At 38.6% G+C, this 20,303-nt stretch overlaps 1 protein-coding gene across 1 annotated transcript in view; it reads right to left on the bottom strand.

The window, feature by feature from the left end:
• Positions 1-261: 261 nt before the first annotated feature.
• The window catches only part of necab2 (N-terminal EF-hand calcium binding protein 2), a 122,681-nt gene continuing 102,639 nt past the window's right edge, over positions 262-20,303 (bottom strand). Inside the window, exons 10-13 of the mRNA XM_053318851.1 lie at positions 11,486-11,598; positions 2,917-2,994; positions 2,002-2,093; positions 262-290 (exon numbers count right to left, since the gene is read on the bottom strand). Of these exons, the coding sequence (XP_053174826.1) occupies positions 262-290; positions 2,002-2,093; positions 2,917-2,994; positions 11,486-11,598 (312 nt within the window). The remainder of the gene's footprint in view (positions 291-2,001; positions 2,094-2,916; positions 2,995-11,485; positions 11,599-20,303) is intronic.

Below are 20,303 nucleotides of genomic sequence, written 5' to 3'. Positions count from 1 at the left end.
GATGCTAAACGCATTTTAGTAATCACACGTTGTAAAATGCACTGTTTGTTCAATATTCACTGCAGTTGACACCATTCATTTGCACTGTGTAAACATGTACCTACAAAAAGAGTTGAGGAATGTGAGGGTTGAAGGATCAGGGGGGGTGAGGGAGGTGAGAGCAGGAAAAACGCAAGGGTAAAGGTTTTAAGGGTGGAAAGGAGTTAAAGAGGAAGTGGGGAGTGTCCAGGAGTCTTGGTGTGTAGTTGAATATCTTCATGCTCAGTCCCTGTTCACACTGCACCAGGCGGCTGCATTGAGAGAGAGAAGGAAGACAAGTGAGAAGAAGGTTAGGGACACAGAAAGCAATTGAAAAGAAAATGAGCCCCATAGGGCAGTACAGATAGAATGACATGCAAGCAAATGAGAATGGAGATGAGGCTGAAATTTGGCAGAGAAACAATGGGGACAAAGTGTGAAGAAAGACAATAAGAAGAGCACAGGGTGAGGAGATGGATAAAAAAAATGAAAGATGGACAAGAAAAAAGTACATATGGCAGACTGCCAAGCAACACCTCAAGTCACTGACAGTCTGCCTCAGGCCATGAAGGCATCATTTTCAGCTCTTTTCACTGCCAGGTTGCTTTAGTTGTTCAGAATGCCTCTGAGCTTCAAGTAATTACACAGCCAGCCTTACTGACTAAACACTGATCAGCTTCTCATCCCTGACTGACTTCTGTTATCTTCTACTTAGTGTTGAAACAATCTGTTGATTAATCTCTTCGTGGATTAGCTAATAATTGATCTTTTTAAAAAAAAAAAAAAACATGTTAATAATTGACTAACCATTAGAAGGCGAACTCCAGTGATTTGTAAAACTTGCAAGAAATATATCTAAGACAAAAAAGATCAAAATCGTAGCAGCAGAGGCCAAGATTTCCTGACTTGGTTAAGTTCCAGAAGCGCTTGATGCTTCATTTCCCATAATTAAACTCATTAGCATCTTTCATTAGTTTTTCATGTTATGTCAAAGTAACTGTAACTGGCAATTTCCATGTCGTTAATACCATCTACAGTATGTCGAGATCCAAGTTACTGTGACCCGGAAACCTTTTTCATGAAAGCTGCAGCTAAAAGTTATGTTTACATTCTGTTTTCTCCACTATAATGCGTCATGTGTATTCTTCAGGCTTGACAAGTTATAATTACTTCATCTTTTGAATATTTGGAATCCTGCATTTTTCATTTGTTTGCTAGATTGCAGTCTTCTTGTTCCTTGCCTTTTTTGGTGCATTGCTACACTTCTATGTGTACTACTACCGCCAAGTATTGATCAGCAGAAACCAGCAACCATGAAACCAGAGGCAGGAATTTGTCACTTTGCTCACATGCTCGTGTATGTGTAGTTGTGTTCTTGTGTGCGTGCACCATACAAGAAAAAACATTAGTGGTCAACACCCTCACAGGGTTCCTATAATATGCCTCTCTGAGAAAATAAGGCTCCCAAAATCAGTAACTACATTTAAATCACTTTATTGTTTTTATATATTTTCATAATCTCCTTTCTGTATTTCATTGTCTTCTACTTTGATCTTGGTAACGTTGGCCTTGTTACTGCTATCTGTGTTGTATGTCTTTGCTCTGTGTGTCAACGCACTTTGGAAACTTATTAAAAGGTGCTATATATAAAAGAAGTTATAAATATTATGAATATGGATGTTTCATGTTGGCCAGTTGTTCAAGGTGACTCAACCAAAACTTAATGAACATGTTGTACTACATTGTTAATGTTTAGTATTTTAAACCACAAACTATGAACTCTTAACTATTAAACTGCAATTATACAACCAATATGAACCCTTACAAGTTGTAAACATTAGACCCACCTCGCCACGTACACATCAGTCTGAAATCACTCAAGTGATGTCACTCACACTTCAAGCTTTTATCTCATTGTTAATTTAGTTTTTTTAAACTGGTTTATTCTATTCAATTGTATTATGTATAACTTAAACCACTAACCTGGCACAGCTACAGAGGACATAGCCTCCGGCTTGCACAGTGTATCCACCTTCACATGCTGAAAGGCTTTATTGGGGGCCGACTGGAGGTGCCTAAGAACAGAGGAGAGGATGAGAGATCACAAAAACATACACATACAATAGCCAGACACACAACGTACATACATGTGCACACATCTGCACAGCCACTCATAATGCACACAGGCAAACCTGAAACCGCTTAGCACGGCCCTTAGCCTTTACTGTAAGAGTTGAAATATTAATGGAAGTGAGACGCTGTGAGCAGTGGAGCAGAAAGTCAGATCAGCAGGCAGCTACATCAGCAACCTCTCTTCTTGCCCAGTACGAGCACCATCACTAAATCATGATGACCTGACGCATCTCAAGTGCTTCAGCATCTCTGGAGCGAGTGAGTGGCTGAAGAATGCTAATTAAATGTGGATGGAGGAATTTTCCAATAAGCTCATGACAGTAATGGAAGAAAAGTAAGCGCTCTCTTTATTTGGCAATCACCAATCATTGAAAACAATGGCATGAAGGAACGGTGTGCTAAGCTCCAAAAAACTTTTAGAGGAGCCAGAGTGCTGACTCAAAGGCATTACTAGAAATAAAAATGAATGTCCACACTTAGTACTGGCTTTTAATATTTTCAAAGTGAATCAGCAGTGGGAATTAAACATTTTGCAGCAATGGGCTTTCCTCAGCATTTACTGGTGTGTCATTCAGCCGGTTGCTTTCGCTCAGTTTTAGTATGACAGCAAGACTTCTACTTAAACTGTGTTAAACCTTTTCTGAAAAGCTTGTCCAGATAAAATCAAAAACCTCTTAAAACCAACATGAGTGACAGATATTAGTGAGGGGTTTAAGCTAAAGATTGAAGTTCAATCCATTGAGCCAAATGTGATTGAAAACTCACCTCTTCCACTCCTCCTCTCCATCCCAGAACTCATAGACGACAAAGGATAAACCGTCCGGCAGACGCACTGCAGTCACACTGGGGCAGAGACAGAGGAGAATGGGAATGAGTGGAAAGTAGAGGAGGGAGGGTGGTGCAGAAAAAAGGAGAGTTTTGACAGAATAGTAAGTGGATCATAAAGGAGGAGATGTATGCATTGAATTGATGTTGATGGAACAGGGAGTAAAGGTGAAGAAAGGTAGAGGATGGAAATGATGAGGTAGGGATAGAAAGGGGAACAAATCAACAAGTACATATTAAAGGACTCATTCTTAAAATGAAAAAGAAACAGGGGATAATTTGGATTTCAGGAAAAAAATAGATGATGAATTGTTTCCCATCTGTACAATACTGAGGTCGCAGCACTTAACACAAAGATGACAGTTTGGAAATTACATGACATCCATAAAAATGAAACCTGCAATAATACAACGGAGCAATGTGTGACCAGGTCATTGCATTGCATTGCATTGAGGATGTTATTGGCCAATTGTAAGCTATGAGGCCCTTATAGAGTGCACCTCACTATAATAAACAAAGGATACATGTTATGAATCTGTTGAAGTGTGGTGTCAACAAGGTGAAGGTAATCCATGAGGGATCTTTGTCTATCTTTACCTGATTGTATAAAGCAATGGTAGACAAATAGCGGTCTGTGGACCTAATCTGGCCCTCCAGAAAATATACTTGGCCTCCTGACAAAAGCTGATGTAATAATTTGCTTCAAAACATTTACATAATTCTTCAGAAATCTACTGTAGGTACCAAAATACATACAAGGCCTCATTCAAATCATTATGTTACTTCTAGACTCATCCTCACAAAAGAGGTATTAATATGGTTGCACCATGCTATTTGAACAGTGCATTGTGCTGAAATTACACTTAATACCAGAAAAGAAATTTGAATGTGTGAATTCCACAACTTTAGCCTAGTTGGCCATAACAGATTTATTTTTCACTCACACAAATAGGTGGCAGTTGATCAGAAATGGAGTATTAATGCCATTTTTACTCCCCTAAGGCAACAATAACAATGGCCCTTTCAGTCAACCATGAATGAAGCAGCGTCAGGTACTGTGTGTGGATAACAAAGTATGTCTCTAGTCTCAAATATGTGCGTTATTTTAAGCCAAATGACTATCAAAATAAGCTGAAATTGTTAGCTATTACTTATAAATAGGAAAAGAACATCTGCCCACACATACAACACTTAACAGAAAAAAAACTTTAAAAATGTAGCCGCTACCTTGTTGGGAAGGGGGCTAAATAAAGCTTCTAATTTAGGCTAAACCCTGCAGTTTTTTGCATGCAGTATAAATGTGTTATTTTCGCCTGTTCTAAAAATGGTGTATTTGAATATTTTTGCACACCGGAGACCATAAACAGTTTTGGAATTGCATAAATTGGATCTGACTGGAAAGCCGAGACTCTCGTGGATTCAATGAGCCTATTTGTATTCATATGTGATGATGTTAATCCACACAGTAGTCATTCCATTGTACTGAGATTTTTAAAAACTTGACCTCATAGTATGAAATGACCTATTGTGACTTCTAGGATAATCACAGCTTCATGAAACTTACCAACCGCAATCTAGAGACCTCAGGCATTCAGGGGATGGATGGCTTTCATGGGTTAGGGTTCAGTTCCTGAGCAATTTCCAGAACACAAGTGCTCTCTATACAATTTCTTACAGAAATGTCTAAATGTCAAACATTTTTCATACCAAATCACAGCATGAATTTTTCTATGGTGTTCCTCAAGGTCTTGGTGTTTTAATGTGATATTTTGGAGGAATTTTTGGTCATTTTTTAAATCAAATTTTGAGTGGTAAAAAATAGTTACATTTTGCGTTAAATCGGTCTAATCTGTCTAATTGGTATCAACCCAAAAAATCCTGTAACAGCTTATGAGATATAATTGAGCATGAGAAGGGCCATCATATACTTCTATGTGGCATATACTGTTGACCTGCTATTTCTCTGTAAAGATCCACTGCCCCCCCCTAAAAAAGACAAACTGGATCTATGGTAGGTCTAAGTTACTGTTGAGGCCAGTAGACACATAGGTGAACAGGAATATGTATAACATGTACTCTCAGAGATGATCCTATGTGGGGCCGTGTTTTTTTCTTAAACTGTAATTTGATTACTTATCACTGTCTGCTCATATCAGCATGTCTTGCCACCCTCTTCTGACCTCTTATCAAATGCCTACATGTATTTTTGTGTTAACACGCCAAAGAAAACTGTAAAAAAAACAGTTTGTGAGAAGCTCGATCCAGTAATCATACCACAGTCAAAACTCATGCAGATAATCTAGAGTTTCATAAGACTCATTGTGTTGCTGAACAAGAAAGCCAAGTGAACAGTAGATGAACTGAGAGTAGCTACTTATTATACATATCACGTTGAAGCATTTGACATCAGGTCACTCAGAACATTATATATGTAATTAAGTCTAAAAGTCATATTTTATATAAAAGAACTGTGAAGTTTCATAAGTCGATGAATCATTGTAAGAAAATGTTGCAATTTAAGAGAGGACAAAACACAAAGGCCTCTTATTTAGTGCCTGTCAAAAGCAGACAGTGGCACTAACTATGTCATTTTCACACGACTCAAGTCCACTATTTGCACTGGTTTGGTAATTTTCTGGCTCTAAATGTGTCAGGGTGAGAGGAGCAGAGCAGATGAGGGTGTGTTTACGCAGATTAGGCGGTGCAGTGCAATTTCAGCACTTGTTTCAGCATGAAATTACACCGGCTCAGACAACCTCTAATCACAAACACAATTTCATTTCAATTTTTCAAAAAGATTTCAATTTTCAAAGAGTAATTTTTGTGCTGCGAAGACTGACTTCTCCAAAAATGAAAAAAAGCATCCCTTTTCACACAGTATATTCAGTTTTGCCTCTTTCCTATAAATATATGTTTTACACCTGGCACAGGTTTCAATGCCCCTTTGTGTTTGTCTGCGCCGCACACTGGTTAACTACTCCACAGAGAGTCTATAATGTGAACGCAGGTGGACTATATCAGGCATCCTGCGCCCCATCTAAGATATTAGGAAATAATCAAAGTCATATTTTCTGTCATGTCAACAGGCTTATTACATCCAGTCCAGACTATTATTTGTCTTACAATTAAAAAAAATAAATGCATCTTTGGTCTTATTTGCAATAGTTGCACTATACTGGAGAATATTATATTATAGTGTATAAAAATCTGCATTATTGTATTGTCTGTTATAATTGTGTTAAATAGCTTTACATCATTATTCAGGCGCAGGAGTTTCTGCAAAGTCAACACGAAAAAGGAACACTGTTTGCAGTTAGAAGCAGACTGGAGCGGCTGCATATTATATTTGTAATTGTATATTTGAGTTGTAACTCTGGTCTGGCCGCTCCTCTCAGCCTATTAAATTATTTGCTGCTTTTAGAGGAAGCTGATGTGATTGGCCATTATTGAGAACCACTCCATCTCCCGTCTGCTGGCCCTGTTCCTGCAGTTAATAATGTTTTTTTGTTTGTTTTTTTTTGTTTGTATTTTGCTCTGGCCTCTTTTCCACAGCTCTGCGCCAGGTCTTACATTTGTACCTCTGGTCATCACATTTGCAAAAATGGGTCGATTTAAAGCAGGAAACCCAACCTAGATGTCACACACGTACAAACTGATGCATTCTCTTATTATGCTGCATACAATTTGATGTGAAGGTGAAAAGTCATTCCTTGTATTTGCTTAAATCTAAAGATTGTGTTTCATTTACTTAGCCTGAGCAGCGTATAAGTTGTCTAAAAGGTATTAATAGGAGTCAATGGGTCTGCAGTTCTTCCCTGAGCCTGAAGAGGGCACTGGGGGGACAGGCTGAACATCTCCATAGGGCTTTGACAGAAGTCACTTCAGCTGTGTGAGCTCTGCTGAAGCATATAATCAAGTGTTTTAGTAAGTGTGCATGTAATCACACATTCACCCTAAAAGTTAATGATGAGGAGAAGCAGAGACTAAATAAACTTTATATATTACAGTAGGTTTGTGCAAGATTTAACGAGGGAGCGAGGAGAAAGAAAAGGAAGGGTAAGCAGTGCCAAAAGACCAAAAAAAAAAAAAAAAAAAAAACCCCGACAGCATAAAGCAGAGAAAGGTCTATTTCCAGGTAATGAGCAGAGCCAGCTCCTTCCATCAACAAACCTTCCCCCTCCCTTATGAATTATTTACTTGAGCTACATATAGAAGCATTGTGCTGCTATAATTTTTACTAAAAAAAAGTAAGGGAGTAACAAATATAACAAGCCAGTGAAAACCTAATGCTCAAAACTAACACTGACTGTAATGTTGCACCTAAAAGCCCCTTCCGGCTGTGTGTGTGTGTGTGCTGTTTGTTGACCTCAGCAAAGCATTTCATACTTTTTATCCTACAGGAGCAAAGTGTGAAGCAGGTGTGACCAACTGTGTGACTCAGCGGTGAAGACTTATTTATCTGAAATGAAAGAGGCTGGTAAGGTTTTTGGATTAGAGAAAATTGTGTTTATAAATGGATGAATAATAAATAAGATACTGATAATAAAATATGGTATTCAGATTCAACAGGATGGCCCAACTGTTCACATACTGAGTGAACTTGGATTTTATTTGCTCGGTACAACTTCTAAAATCATTGATTTCACTGTGATTTCTTCCTCTCAAAGCTAGTATTCATCATAGTTCACCGTCTTAGTTTTGCATGTTAGCGTGCAAATATTTGTAAAACCCAATGCACAGCTGAGACTGATAAGAATGTCATCTAATTTGGAGGTACATAAACCAAGGTATTAGACAAATTAAAATGTTGACTTGATGATGGCATTAAATGAAAAGTTAAAGGACCAGTGTGTAAGATTTAAGAGGATCTATGGCAGAAATATAATATTCTTACGTATATTTGTGTGTATTATCACCTGAAAATGAGTATAGTTGTGTTTTCATTACCTTAGAATGAACCCTTTGTATCTATAGAGGGAGCGGGTCCTCTTCGACAAAGTCTGCCATGTTTCTACAGTAGCCCAGAACAGACAAACCAAACACTGGCTCTAGAGAGGACTTTTCCTGTTTTTACGTGACTTTCACGGCCACCGTAGCTTCTCCTACATGCTTGGAGGGGTCAACGGGGTATTGAGTTGATTACAATCTGCAGCCTTACCACTAGATGCCACTAACTCCTACACGCCACACCTGTAAGGGATCCCTAACTTTATTACAATTCATCCTGAGGGGAACAAAGCATCTATTTACAATTTCATGGCAATCCATCCAATAGTCGTTGAGATATTTCACGCAGAACCACACATGTCAGTATCTTACTGGTGTTAGTGAAGAAGAAGAAAAAATGTCTACAAAATTTCATCACAATGCAACCAAAAGTTGTTGTTGAGATATTTTGGTCCAGAGCAGAATGATGGACCAGCAGTATTCTTGCCATTTCTTAATGATGGATATAACTATATTATATTTATGTAGTTCCAAGTCAATATAATTAATGTATTGTACATGAATAAATTGTAGTCTTTTATTTTCCTCAAGTTATAGATTTGTCCTCATACCAGCAGCTATTGCTCTTTGTGTTTCTCCCTCCATACCTGCCTTGCTCCCTGTGTCTTCCCATCCAGTCAGCCCCCAGCCTGCTCTTCCCTCCATACCTGCCCTGCTCCCCGTGTCTTCCCATCCAGTCAGCCCCCAGCCTGCTCTTCCCTCCATACAGTACCTGCCCTGCTCCCCGTGTCTTCCCATCCAGTCAGCCCCCAGCCTGCTCTTCCCTCCATACCTGCCCTGCTCCCCATGTCTTCCCATCCAATCAGCCCCCAGCCTGCTCTTCCCTCCATACCTGCCCTGCTCCCCGTGTCTTCCCATCCAGTCAGCCCCCAGCCTGCTCTTGTGTCTTCCCACCTGTTCCTTGATGTTTCATTAGTTCAGTTTGTATTTAAGTCCTGGTTTTCAGTTCAGTCTTGTTGGACCCTTTGCTCTACCTTGTTCCGCTCTGTTTGTTCATTTATGTTTACTTCAGTTTTACTTTGCCTGCACCCGGCACCCAAATAGAGACATTATTGCTCAGCTTTGCTCTGTCTGCAGTCTCCTGCATCAGCTGCAAATAACATATACTGGGAGTGATAAGGTTCATTTTTAAATTCAATTTTTATAAATTGGTAATTAGCTTGGGTATATTAACTTGTAATGTAGGTACTGTAGACTGGTATTCAATATACAGTACAGGCTTTAAATTATACATTTTGTCAAAAGGTAACACTGGAAAACCTTTTAAAATAAAGGTAACCATGTTGGTAAAAGAGTGCTGGAATCAGCATCAGTAGACCAAAGAGCCAGTTGCTGAACTTTCACATAGGCGAAACAGGTTTTATATAACTGGTTTTAGCCTGTTCCTTGACAGTCTGGGTAGAGCCATGGTTCACTCTGGGGCTTTGATTGAGTGCCACCAACTTTACCTTAACAGTGTGAGCCTGGGACGAGAAGGTGCAAGAGTTCACAAGACAAAAATAAATAACCCTGCTCAGATCGACTTTCCAGCATTTTCCAGGCTCTGAAACAGCCTCTCACTACAGGCATTTGATCTGAACGACTGATCACTACTAAATGTGGTGAATTAAATTGGAATGAGGAGTACAAACATAAAAAATAAAGATTATTCTTTGTATTATTTGTAAAGACCTTAGTGTCTTTTCTAAGAATCCTTGGTCTACTATAGGCCTCTTTTAGTAGACTCTGATACCAAATGTCCATCTAGCTCACAGCTGTTTGAACAGTGCCTAATCCATTGAACCCTGCAGCTCCACCAGACTTCCCACAGGCTCTTCCTCATCTGAGTTCCTATCACACAGAAACCTGAGGGATTTGGATAGCCTGCTCCAAGCAGATTTACAAATGTACCACATCTTTTCATTTTTATCACTATTAGTTATTGTACTCTGACAGAATTCACTGCCTTATAACTTTTTTTGTGTCCAACTTTTTTTGTTCCTTTGCTTTCAACAGGAAATTGACTAAACAGCAGTTGTATTTAAGATATAGGTGTATTTAACCTAACTACTTTTCACACATGTATTACACACAGACAATCCATTTAGTTTTTTTTAGGAGACTTTTGACACAACTGACTAAATGATTGACCTTCCAAATCAATATTGGTATAGTCTACACCAATATTGATTTGGAAGGTCACATTAATGGTTTGAATCAATTTAATTGAGTTTTTTCTTCTTTGGTGTGAATTAAATATTCAATGTGTTTTCAATTTGACATTGAGTCTTTTATTCTGTTAATTAGTTTTAGAAAAGCTTAATTATATCAACTATGCTTTCAAGCTGTGAAACAATAACACATGAAAAAATCCACGGGGGACTGAATGCTTTATAGGCACTAGGATGTGTAATGTTTTTTTTCTTGTCTGCCTGATATCAACATCAGTTTAGCTTTTCATTTCAGAGCTGCTTTAATCAATATTTTTGTATTAGCTATGAATCAAATCACTGTGTGTAATGTAAAAGCAGTTGCTTGTAATGACAAACCCACAGATAATCATCACAGTTAGTAACTAGCTGGTGAAAAAAGTGGAACATTTATCAGCTAAAGAAACAGTTATTTTTCTCATAGGTTGGTGGAGACCAAAACAGAGCTGAAAGGAGGGTGAATATTGGACAAAACATCAATTAAGTTGACAGAAACACAACTAAATGCTAATGCTGCTCCATATCTGTGAGGTGTGTAGGCAGCTGTTCAATACCAAGTTCAACATATCAACTTTAAAGGTGATAATATGCATATCATTGTGTTTATTGTTCATTTTGGCTGCCCCCAAGTGGCCAAAAATGTTAATGGTTTAACTACTTTTGAAGATAGAAGCAGTGCGTATTATGTAAATGCATTATGGATTCTGTGCAATAAGAAGCTTTATAACGCTATCTCTTCCACTCTTGCAGACCATTTATCCCAAAGTATGGACTAGAGGATCTGGTGGAAGAAACTAATACAAATAGAAGAACTGCAGTAGAGTCAGCACCTTGAAGTCTTGCCAAGGGCAATGCAGAATATGAAACTGGACTATGAATATAGCATATTGGGTCTGGGATTTGGGAAAATCTCCCTGGATATTAAAGTGTTTCAAAGCACCCCAAGGCTCAGCATGGAAGGGACAGGAGGTTTATAATACATACAGCAGCATGTGTATAGCAGATAACATTACAGGTGTAATGGGGTATGCGGCACAATATTAGTATCTCACGGATCCAATCCACCTGGGCGTTACAGAAGTCTGTCAGATAATGATGAAATACCCACTCAAAGCTGAACAAGAAATATTTGAGTTACTTATATTCTTAGTGCTCTTGTGCACTAGGAAATACTGAGAAAATCCAAACCCAGAGAAAAAGAATTTGAGTTAATAAAGAGATAAGTTTAAAAAAAAAACCCACACCAAACATTAAAAAACGATTCGGGTTATGGTGCTGCAGTTGTCAAAATGTGGAGCTGTAGCAAGACTTACTGAAAGCAGTCTCTCTGAGCGGAGACATTCTTCAGGTACTGCTTCAGAGCCTCACAAAACTCGCCAAGTTTCTTCTGGGAGACCACCATCTCCTGACGAATCAGCAGCAAGGACTGTAGAGAGAGGAGAAAGAAAGAGAGAGCTGAGAGACCCAATTTGTTCCAGGACCCTGTTCACAAACACAAGCAAAACCTCCAGACAGAAACACCATTAGACCAAACCAAATTATAAAGAAACTATGTGATACATTAGAAAGAATGAATGAAAACCAGTGCAAAGTGGAAAGCTATTTGGCCCCTAAACAGAGTATACTATCCAGTATCTTTATGGCAGCACCTGTTATCAGGAGAATTGTGATACAACTGTAAATCCTTTATTCATGTGTAGCTCAAGTGTTATTCCTCCACTACAGGCAAGCTATTTCTTCTGTTGAAATGCATTGAAAGGGCACGAGGCAGCAGTCCCTGTCTCCCATAGGCAAACGCAAAATGATTATTATCTCACACAGCCTATAGAAATGTTTTAACTGAAGCTTCCTGAAGACCCTGTGGTCAAAGGTGTATGAGATGTGTGTGTGTGTGTGTGTGACGGAGAGATTAGAAAGATCTTCTTCTGCATTTTTCTATTTGATCTTAATTTTCAGTACAGTACAGCAGAGTACAGTATAGGAGTTCCCTTCTCAGTGGTCCAGCATAGCTATAACAGGGGCTTTAGTGTGTGGTGGGTGTGCGTGTGTTTCTGCATGCTTGTGTGTTTGTAAGAAGCTTAAGTGGTGTGCAATTAGAGCCTGGAGGATTTTTTGTAATTATTTGTATAAATCCAATTTACAAAAAGAAGAAGCGAGGAGCTGCGTCTGCAACGGTTTCGATCAGATGAGATTAGCTGCTATCTTCAGCTTTTAAATGTGCCATCGTTACTGTAGCTCACAACAGCACAATTAAAAATTCATCCACTATGACCTAGATAACTGCAGCAGCATCGCACTGAGACTCCACAATACACATTCACACATTAACAGGCACACACGCACACACACACACACACACACACCTACACAGACACACATAAATATCTCCTGTGCGTGTACTCATGGACGAGCACTCGCATGTCAGCTGTGGTCACACAAGACGGACACATGCACACACAGAAGACTGCTGGGTTATCATAACTTTATCTATTATTCATCATTGTATGAAAAGCTCTGTGTCAGCCTGTCAAGTTTGTCAATCAAGCTCTTTCTAAACTGTCATCCTCAGTCATTCTTCATAGACACCTCCGCACACGGTGGCCTACATACAAAGGCACAGATGCAGTAAATCACAATGCCTGTAAACTGAAACATCACTGCCAGCACACCCACACTCAGTGCACAGTGTATCTTAAATTTATAATATCTCTATATCTGCTGTTGACTTGTGAGTGTTTGTTACATCAACTTCCTCTTATCCTGCAATGTCCTCTTCTCGTTCAGTGATGGTAATTTGCAACATTTACCATAATGCTTTGGTAGTCTTTAAGAGGCTTGAACATGTTGCTTTTATAACTGTGGGTTGCACACAATACATCTGGGTGGGCATGGTAACAAGAAAAGAACAAGTTGAGGAAAAAAGAGACACATCTTAGAAGGTTTATTGTGAAGTGTCTTGTTAGAGAAGCAGGCATTGCTACCTCCTGTACAACAGATTTCTACCTCTTGTACAAGGGATTTCTAATCTAAAAAGAAGATGCTTCGCCATTAAAGTTAGGTTGAATCATTTATATTTTAAGAAGTCATTTTCTGCTATTTAACACTACATAATATACAGTTAAAGTTTAAATTAGATGCTAATTTTGCACTGAACAAGTTTTAGGTTGTGCTCAAATAAGAAAATACAAGCAACAAAAGCAGAATTTCAAAATAAATGCTTGTTAAGTGTTTCTTTGTTTTTTGTTCTACTTTTTATACTTGTGAAATATTTAACTCCTTGTTTTCTTGATGTCTGACCTCTTTACCAAAAGTACTTTCTAATCAATTTGACATGGTTTATGCTTCCTTTCACCTAGGGCCTACACTCCTCTTCTACTTACTTAATTTTTTACCTCAGCTAACCCTCTTTTCCATTCATGCTTCCGCTCGTCTCCTCCAATCTCCGCTCCTCCTCTGTCCTCATTCTGCATCTCCTCTCGAGGACAGATGTGATTAAATCCTATTTATCTATATGAAAATCGCCTCTGTATTTCAAGATATTTTGGAAGGCAGAACTTGGCGGTTAACCCTGGAGGCTACTGTTGCTTGCCACTCTCCGTTTTTAATCTCTCAAGCCTCTCTGTAATAAGAAATATTCCCTATCATCTTTAAAATACTGGCAGTGAACACGTGCACGGGGAGTGTTGTTGCTAGCATCGGGACAGATATTAAATATCAGATTACGCTGCTGTGGAGTTACTGGAAACAGCTTGCTAACGAGAGAACTCTATATTTGGCAGATATTAGCTACAGTTCTTGCAGCTGGTACGCAACACATCTGCATCCACTTGTGTGTTGGTGTGCTTTGATTGTCTGTTTTATTGGCACGTAATGACAGTTCATTTATTGACATCACTGTTTATCGGCTGTTTATCTAAATTGCTGTCATGAGACATCTGCATTATTGCAACATTAAGCTGCAAGAATGAACACCTGGCTGCTCATCAGTAGGGCAGGATGTTGTGTGCATGTGTGTGTGTGTGTGTGTGTGTGTGTGTGTGTGTGTGTGTGATTTATGAGGCGTGACTGCTTGTGTGTTGATATGTAGAGCACCCAACACACTGATAGAACCTCACAGAGTTATGATCACTGTAGAAGTCTACCTAAAGACATAAATGGACACAGGCATGCATGCATGCATGCACACACACACACACACACACACACACACACACACACACACACACACACACACACACACACAAGATATCCTACGTACCAACTCAATTAGAAACACTACATGGCCCAGCAGCCTGTGTTAATCTAATCACCACCACTCCATTAACCATCCTGCCTCCCTGGCTGAATCACTAAAATTACATCTGCTCCCCTCTGACACTGTGGCCCTGCAGAGGTGATGAATCAGGAGCCTCTAACTGTCCAGTTCTGTTCTCACTGCCCTAACAACATCTGTGTTAATGATCAGCTTCAGCAAACTGTTTCCTTTCATGTAACAGGCTTTAGTTCTGTTCACACTAACTTTCAGAAACTGACAGTAAAATTCCAGCAAAGATGCACATAAATCATCTTAGTTAAACAGCTTAGTCTTGATAGGCTTAGAGAGAATTCAACTCTGATCAGATCAATATAGCAAAAGTTTAAGACTTCAATTTGTGAGATCAGATCACAAAAACAGTGCTAAAAAAAGAATAACCTATTATAATGAACCTCTGTATTGATCTTATATTAATTAGATGGTTTTCCCTTGTCTTTTCTCCAAAAAGGATGGATTGTAATTAGAGCACACATGAATTTGATCTCTGTGAAATAATGTCACAGGCCAAATTTGATTTTGGTTGCCTCTGGGTGTGGATTCATAACATTCAGTAATTCACTGACATTTAGTGCTTGGTGTGTAGCTAGGATTTTAATAATACTGAAGTCATTAGTCCATATTCTCCCAGTGCAACCCAACCCAACCTAAGGAATGTTTGCCAGCCACTAATGATGTAATACCTTGCTACTGTATTGATTACTGTATTTGATTAATGTAGGAAAGTTAAATTAAAGAACCTGAAGTAACCTTAAACCTAAAGTCTTAATAATAATGTAACTGTTAAAGTCCATGTAAAGTAAGAATAAATATGTGTTCTGAGTTTGACATACCGCAGAAAAGAGTGTTGTTAACCACCCTGCCAAATTTGAATGATTAAAAAATCACCAAATCACCAAAATATATGAAATTAGGCTTCAAAGTTGTGTAAAAACTCAGTCTCTTTCTCTGCTCCCAAACGCTGTGGGCGTGCCCACCGAGTCCGCTGAAACCTCGCCCCCTACCAAGTGTCACTTGTCAATCAAAGTCACCACCTCTACCAGAAACATGGACGCTATGTCTGAGAGCTTTCGGCTGCTAACTCAGCTGCTAGCCTGGCGGCTAGCTCAGTGGCTAACTCGGCGGCTAGCTAGGCGGCTAGCTCACAGTTAATGTGTTTAGAAGAAAATGTCTGAATTCACCTTACACGGTCTTTAATAATCAAGGAAATGAAAAGTGTAAATGGAATGGGAAGTCATGTTTCATGACCCTGTTTGAAATATTTATAAAAACGAGAGTGCTATTGATAAAAATATGAAATGCTCTCTTAGTCATTTTGCACTTTTGAGATCCCTAACTTCAGTAGTAACAATTCCCACCCAGTTTTTAAAATGATTAGTTTGTTACACCTTCACTTTAACCATGTAACCATCAGTCTATCCACTCAGCGCTGTTTTCAGAGCAGATTTTCACACAGGGCGCACACACACACACACACACACACACACACACATACACATGAGCACTGCTGACTGTAGCTTGTGATTGATGCACAGGTGTTAGGTAGCTGAGTTAAGGTGGGTCACACACTGTCACAAGAAGCTGTTCAGGATGTTAACTTACTTCAAATCAAAGCTTGACATTTAACTAAATGTATGTATTTTGTTCGTCTCTCACTCACAGCTGTTTTTTTTTTTTTGGTTATTTTTTGCAATGCCTCCAATGGTTAGCCATCTGTTATTGCAGCCAAGGAGAAAACACACCTGCACTGCACAACCACTGATGCAAACCCAACATTTCCTGCTTCACTGCTTTAACTCAAAGCTTTTAAATGTCTAAATAAAGAGACTTTCACTGTGAAGAATTCACAGGAAGTGAAACGTGTTCCTCACTGAATTAAAGGGGCTTTGTTAGCTGTGTTAAAAACCTGTCGAAAACAACATATGGAGATATTTGAAGCTCTTCATTCCACGGATCAGTTAGTTAGACATAATGTAGGGAGGAAAAGTAGAAGCAGAAACAGCCACAGTGATGATGATGTTTGAACTGCTATTTAACCTTGCCCTGCTGTGTGACAGAGTCATGGCTCAGCATGACTACCGCCCAAAACAATGGAAAATTGCCATAATCTTATCAGAGCATAGCAGTGAAGTGGTGTGCTGTGTGTGGAGCAGATGACTGTATAAAGAAATCCATTACGAGCTGACATTGGCTCAGGCTGAAAGTAGAAAAAAACATTGGAGACCGAGCATTTAGAGCAGTCTCAAGCTAGTGTAGGGATTACTTCTATATATACTTTCAAATCATTATTTGACACACCAGCCACTATTAATCATAAACATCCCACATTGTGACATATGTCTGACTGAAAATAAGGAAAAGCCTGATAGGCCCCCTTTAACTTTAGCTAATATGCTATATTCAAAAAGATTTTAAGTTTCAGATTATTGTTTAATACACACCGACGCCTACCATTAAAATAAATACAATTTACAAACACATAATGTTTTTTCAATGTCATCTGTTTTTTAATGTTGATTTTTTTCAGATTGAATTTTAAGATCAAGTATGACAAGTTTTACAGACAAGTTCAAATCGAGGGGAATCTTGCTATGGAGCTATGTTATATGTGTGGGTTCAACAAGGGCAGAGAAGAAGAAGCAAGCAAATAATAGTGTGAACTTTGTTTAACGAGGGAGGAAAACATGTTCAAATGAAACAGAATTAGGCGAGGCAGGTACAGATGGGTATAGAGCTGTAACAAACAATTAGTGTCATTACTGATTCATCTGTCAATTATTTTCTTGATTAATGTCTCAGTTGTTTGGCCTATAACATGTCAGAAAATGCTGATGTTTACAACCCAAAGATATTAATTTAACTGTTGACATCTTTCTTTTAATTAAGAAATGACAAAAACAATGAATTGATTTTCTAAATAATTGGTGATTAATGTAATAATTAGCAACTAATGGATCAATTGACAAATCCTTGCAGCTCGAAGTGGATAAGTCCTAAAAAGTCATTTTATAACACTTTCCATCAGTGAAGAACTTCATTTTAATGATATTGAAAGGTGTAAGAGTGTGTAAGGTGGGATTTACCTTTAAGGCCCATGAGGTTTAAAATATGCACAGTGCACACTCTGAAGCTCATATATCATTGAAGAACTGTATGTGATACTGACATAATGGATTTCCAGTTTAGTATGTGTGTGAATGTGTGCTGTGTCGGCAAAAACATCCATAATGGTATTTCTTACATCTATAAATCTACAAATTATTGCATGCAAGTGTGTGTGTGTGTGTGTTTATGAGGCAGTATTGACTTTATAAGACTGTTTGATTAGACAAGTGGCTGACTATCATCATGTCGTAAACATACATGGAGCCTTGTTCAAAGGCTTGTATATTTCTGTTGAGCTCTGTCAGCATTTTTCAGCCTCCTGGTTTTTTATTTTATTTTAAAAAGCTCTTTTCATTTTGCAGATACCTACAGCCGAGTCATATCAAAAATCCCAAACAAAAAAAAGACATTGCTGAAGATGTTCATTGATTATAAGTGTTGACCTGAAGATATAATATTGTATCTCTATGTATTTGTAACTACAGAGCAAAGTAAAAGTGAACTCTGTGCCAGACCAAAGGAAAAGGTTAGCCACTGGATTCAATGAAACCGCAGCAAGAGAAAGGCCAGATCTAAATATGACACCAGTGATATTTTCTTTTTCTGCCTTCTAAATGTTTTCTCTGCATTATTGTTTTCTGTGGTTATAAAAAAAACCTAAAAAAAATCCTCAATGTGAAGCTGTACTTTCCATAATGCTACTAATCTACTAAAAGTAGCTACTTAAATACATACAAGGGCTCATGGCAGTATATGTTCTCTTAATGATGACACACACTATGACATATTTGAATGAGCTGTTAAAAAAAAAATGCAAATGTTAGAATTTAGAAAATAATAAGAACTGCATAAATTATGTAGATAATCATCATCTATCAAGGACACATACATACATGTATGTGATAATGTATGTATCTATGTGTTTAGTATGCTATACAGTGTAGTTATCCCACTGGGTATGAAAGATGAGGGAAAGATATTTGAGGTGAAGGGGGAGTCAGTGTAGTGTTACCATGGGAACTGGGAAATACCCACATGTTCTCTTCCCCTTATATCCTACACATTCCCACGTTCTGCCTTTTCCTCAAGCTTTTATTCCCCACTTCTCTTCATTGCCCTACTTATTGTTTCTGACACCTCAAGGCTCTGCAGCCTTCTTCTCTTCCCTAGAAGTCCTAATTTCTTCCTCCTGCAAAATCACACCATCCCTCTCTTTTTTTACATCCTCCCTAGCTATCCACCTCTTCTCTCATTGTTCCTTTTCCTTCATGGTTCTTGTCTCTCTTTGCTGTCCTTGGCCTACCTCCCTCCTCTTCTCTTCTTGCTCAGTGCTCAAGGAATCTCTCATTTATTCAAATATAAAAAGAAAGAACCCATTCATTAGTTCAGAGATCATTTGCATATCTCTCCGTGGGCTGCAATTACAGATGGATGACCACAGTATGGCTTCCAGTGTCCTGACCTGCTGAGTGCAGCAGTGGGAGAAGAAGAATAAATACTTTACAATAAGCAGCAGAAGTTCACTTACAACCGGTCGCTGTCATCACCTTTAATTTGCAGCAATCTTTAATCCTAAATCCCTCTCAATACCACCTAAATCTAGATCTTTGTGGGTCAGGAATTGACAGAAAAGCGAACAGGACTTCATGTACCTTAGAGACGGTTCTATTGATTGGTTGACAAAATAAGTTCAGTGGGTGACATCTTGGGTAGTTTCCACTGTCCTAAAAGGTTAACCTCTCGACCCTGTTCTTTGTTTTCTGAAGTAGCTAGTGAGCTGACAACTTCAAGCAGTAGCTAAGAAGAAATTAACCTCATTTTAGATTCAAGCTTAACTTTAGCTTGATTTTAGCTTGATTGCAAGTTGATGGACAAAGGTACTCCACATGGAAAGTTTGTTTCATTGTGACTCACTAGAGAAAACGATTCTACGAAGCTAAACTTAAACAAAGCGAGTTTAATAGAAAATACAAAAGCCTACAGTCCAGATATAACCAGCAAGTTGGATCATGTGGACTGATTTGGACTTTGGGGACAGAGCTCAGAGTCCACACCACAGAACATGGAAAGATGTGATTAGATGCAAATCCACCCAGGTCTGAGCAAACTGAGGCACTGTGCACAATTATAGAGAGATGTTTCAACTTGAATGAAAATGATCATTTATCATGGTGCTTTATGGATCTGCTTCATAAAAGTACAAAGACAATAGGAAAAAGAGTTTAGTCAGAGGCTGAACTGCCAAATAAAAACACTCCTCACACACATGGCTGGCACAAATGTTGCTAGTTAGAGTACAGCTGGCTATATAGTGGGTACATTGGCTGTTCAGCTGAATAAACATGAGCTGCACAGATTGGTCCAGATGTCCAATTTCCAAGACGAAAATATACAAGATGAATATGTGCTTCCCTTTCTGTCTAAACACACCTTAGGCTAGATGAGTATTATCAGCAGTGCAGAAACAGCAATCAGTTTTTACTATAGATAATAAATAACTAAACAAATTAAGTGTAACCTGAAGCTCTAATTACAGCTTCAGTAGATTGAACCAATATCGTTGTATTGTGCAGCTTCCTGTTATCATCAAGTGTATTACAATTCCATCTCTGAGAGTATTGCTGCTATTATAAATGGGCTAACTTGCTTGGTAAAATTATGGTGAATGGCTGCAGTGAACACTTTGAGGTTTCATAATGTACTAATGTGCTGTG

The sequence above is a fragment of the Scomber japonicus genome, chromosome 5, assembly GCF_027409825.1.
Source record: "Scomber japonicus isolate fScoJap1 chromosome 5, fScoJap1.pri, whole genome shotgun sequence".
Classification (NCBI taxonomy): domain Eukaryota; kingdom Metazoa; phylum Chordata; class Actinopteri; order Scombriformes; family Scombridae; genus Scomber; species Scomber japonicus.
This window is presented reverse-complemented; position numbering and strand designations above follow the sequence as displayed.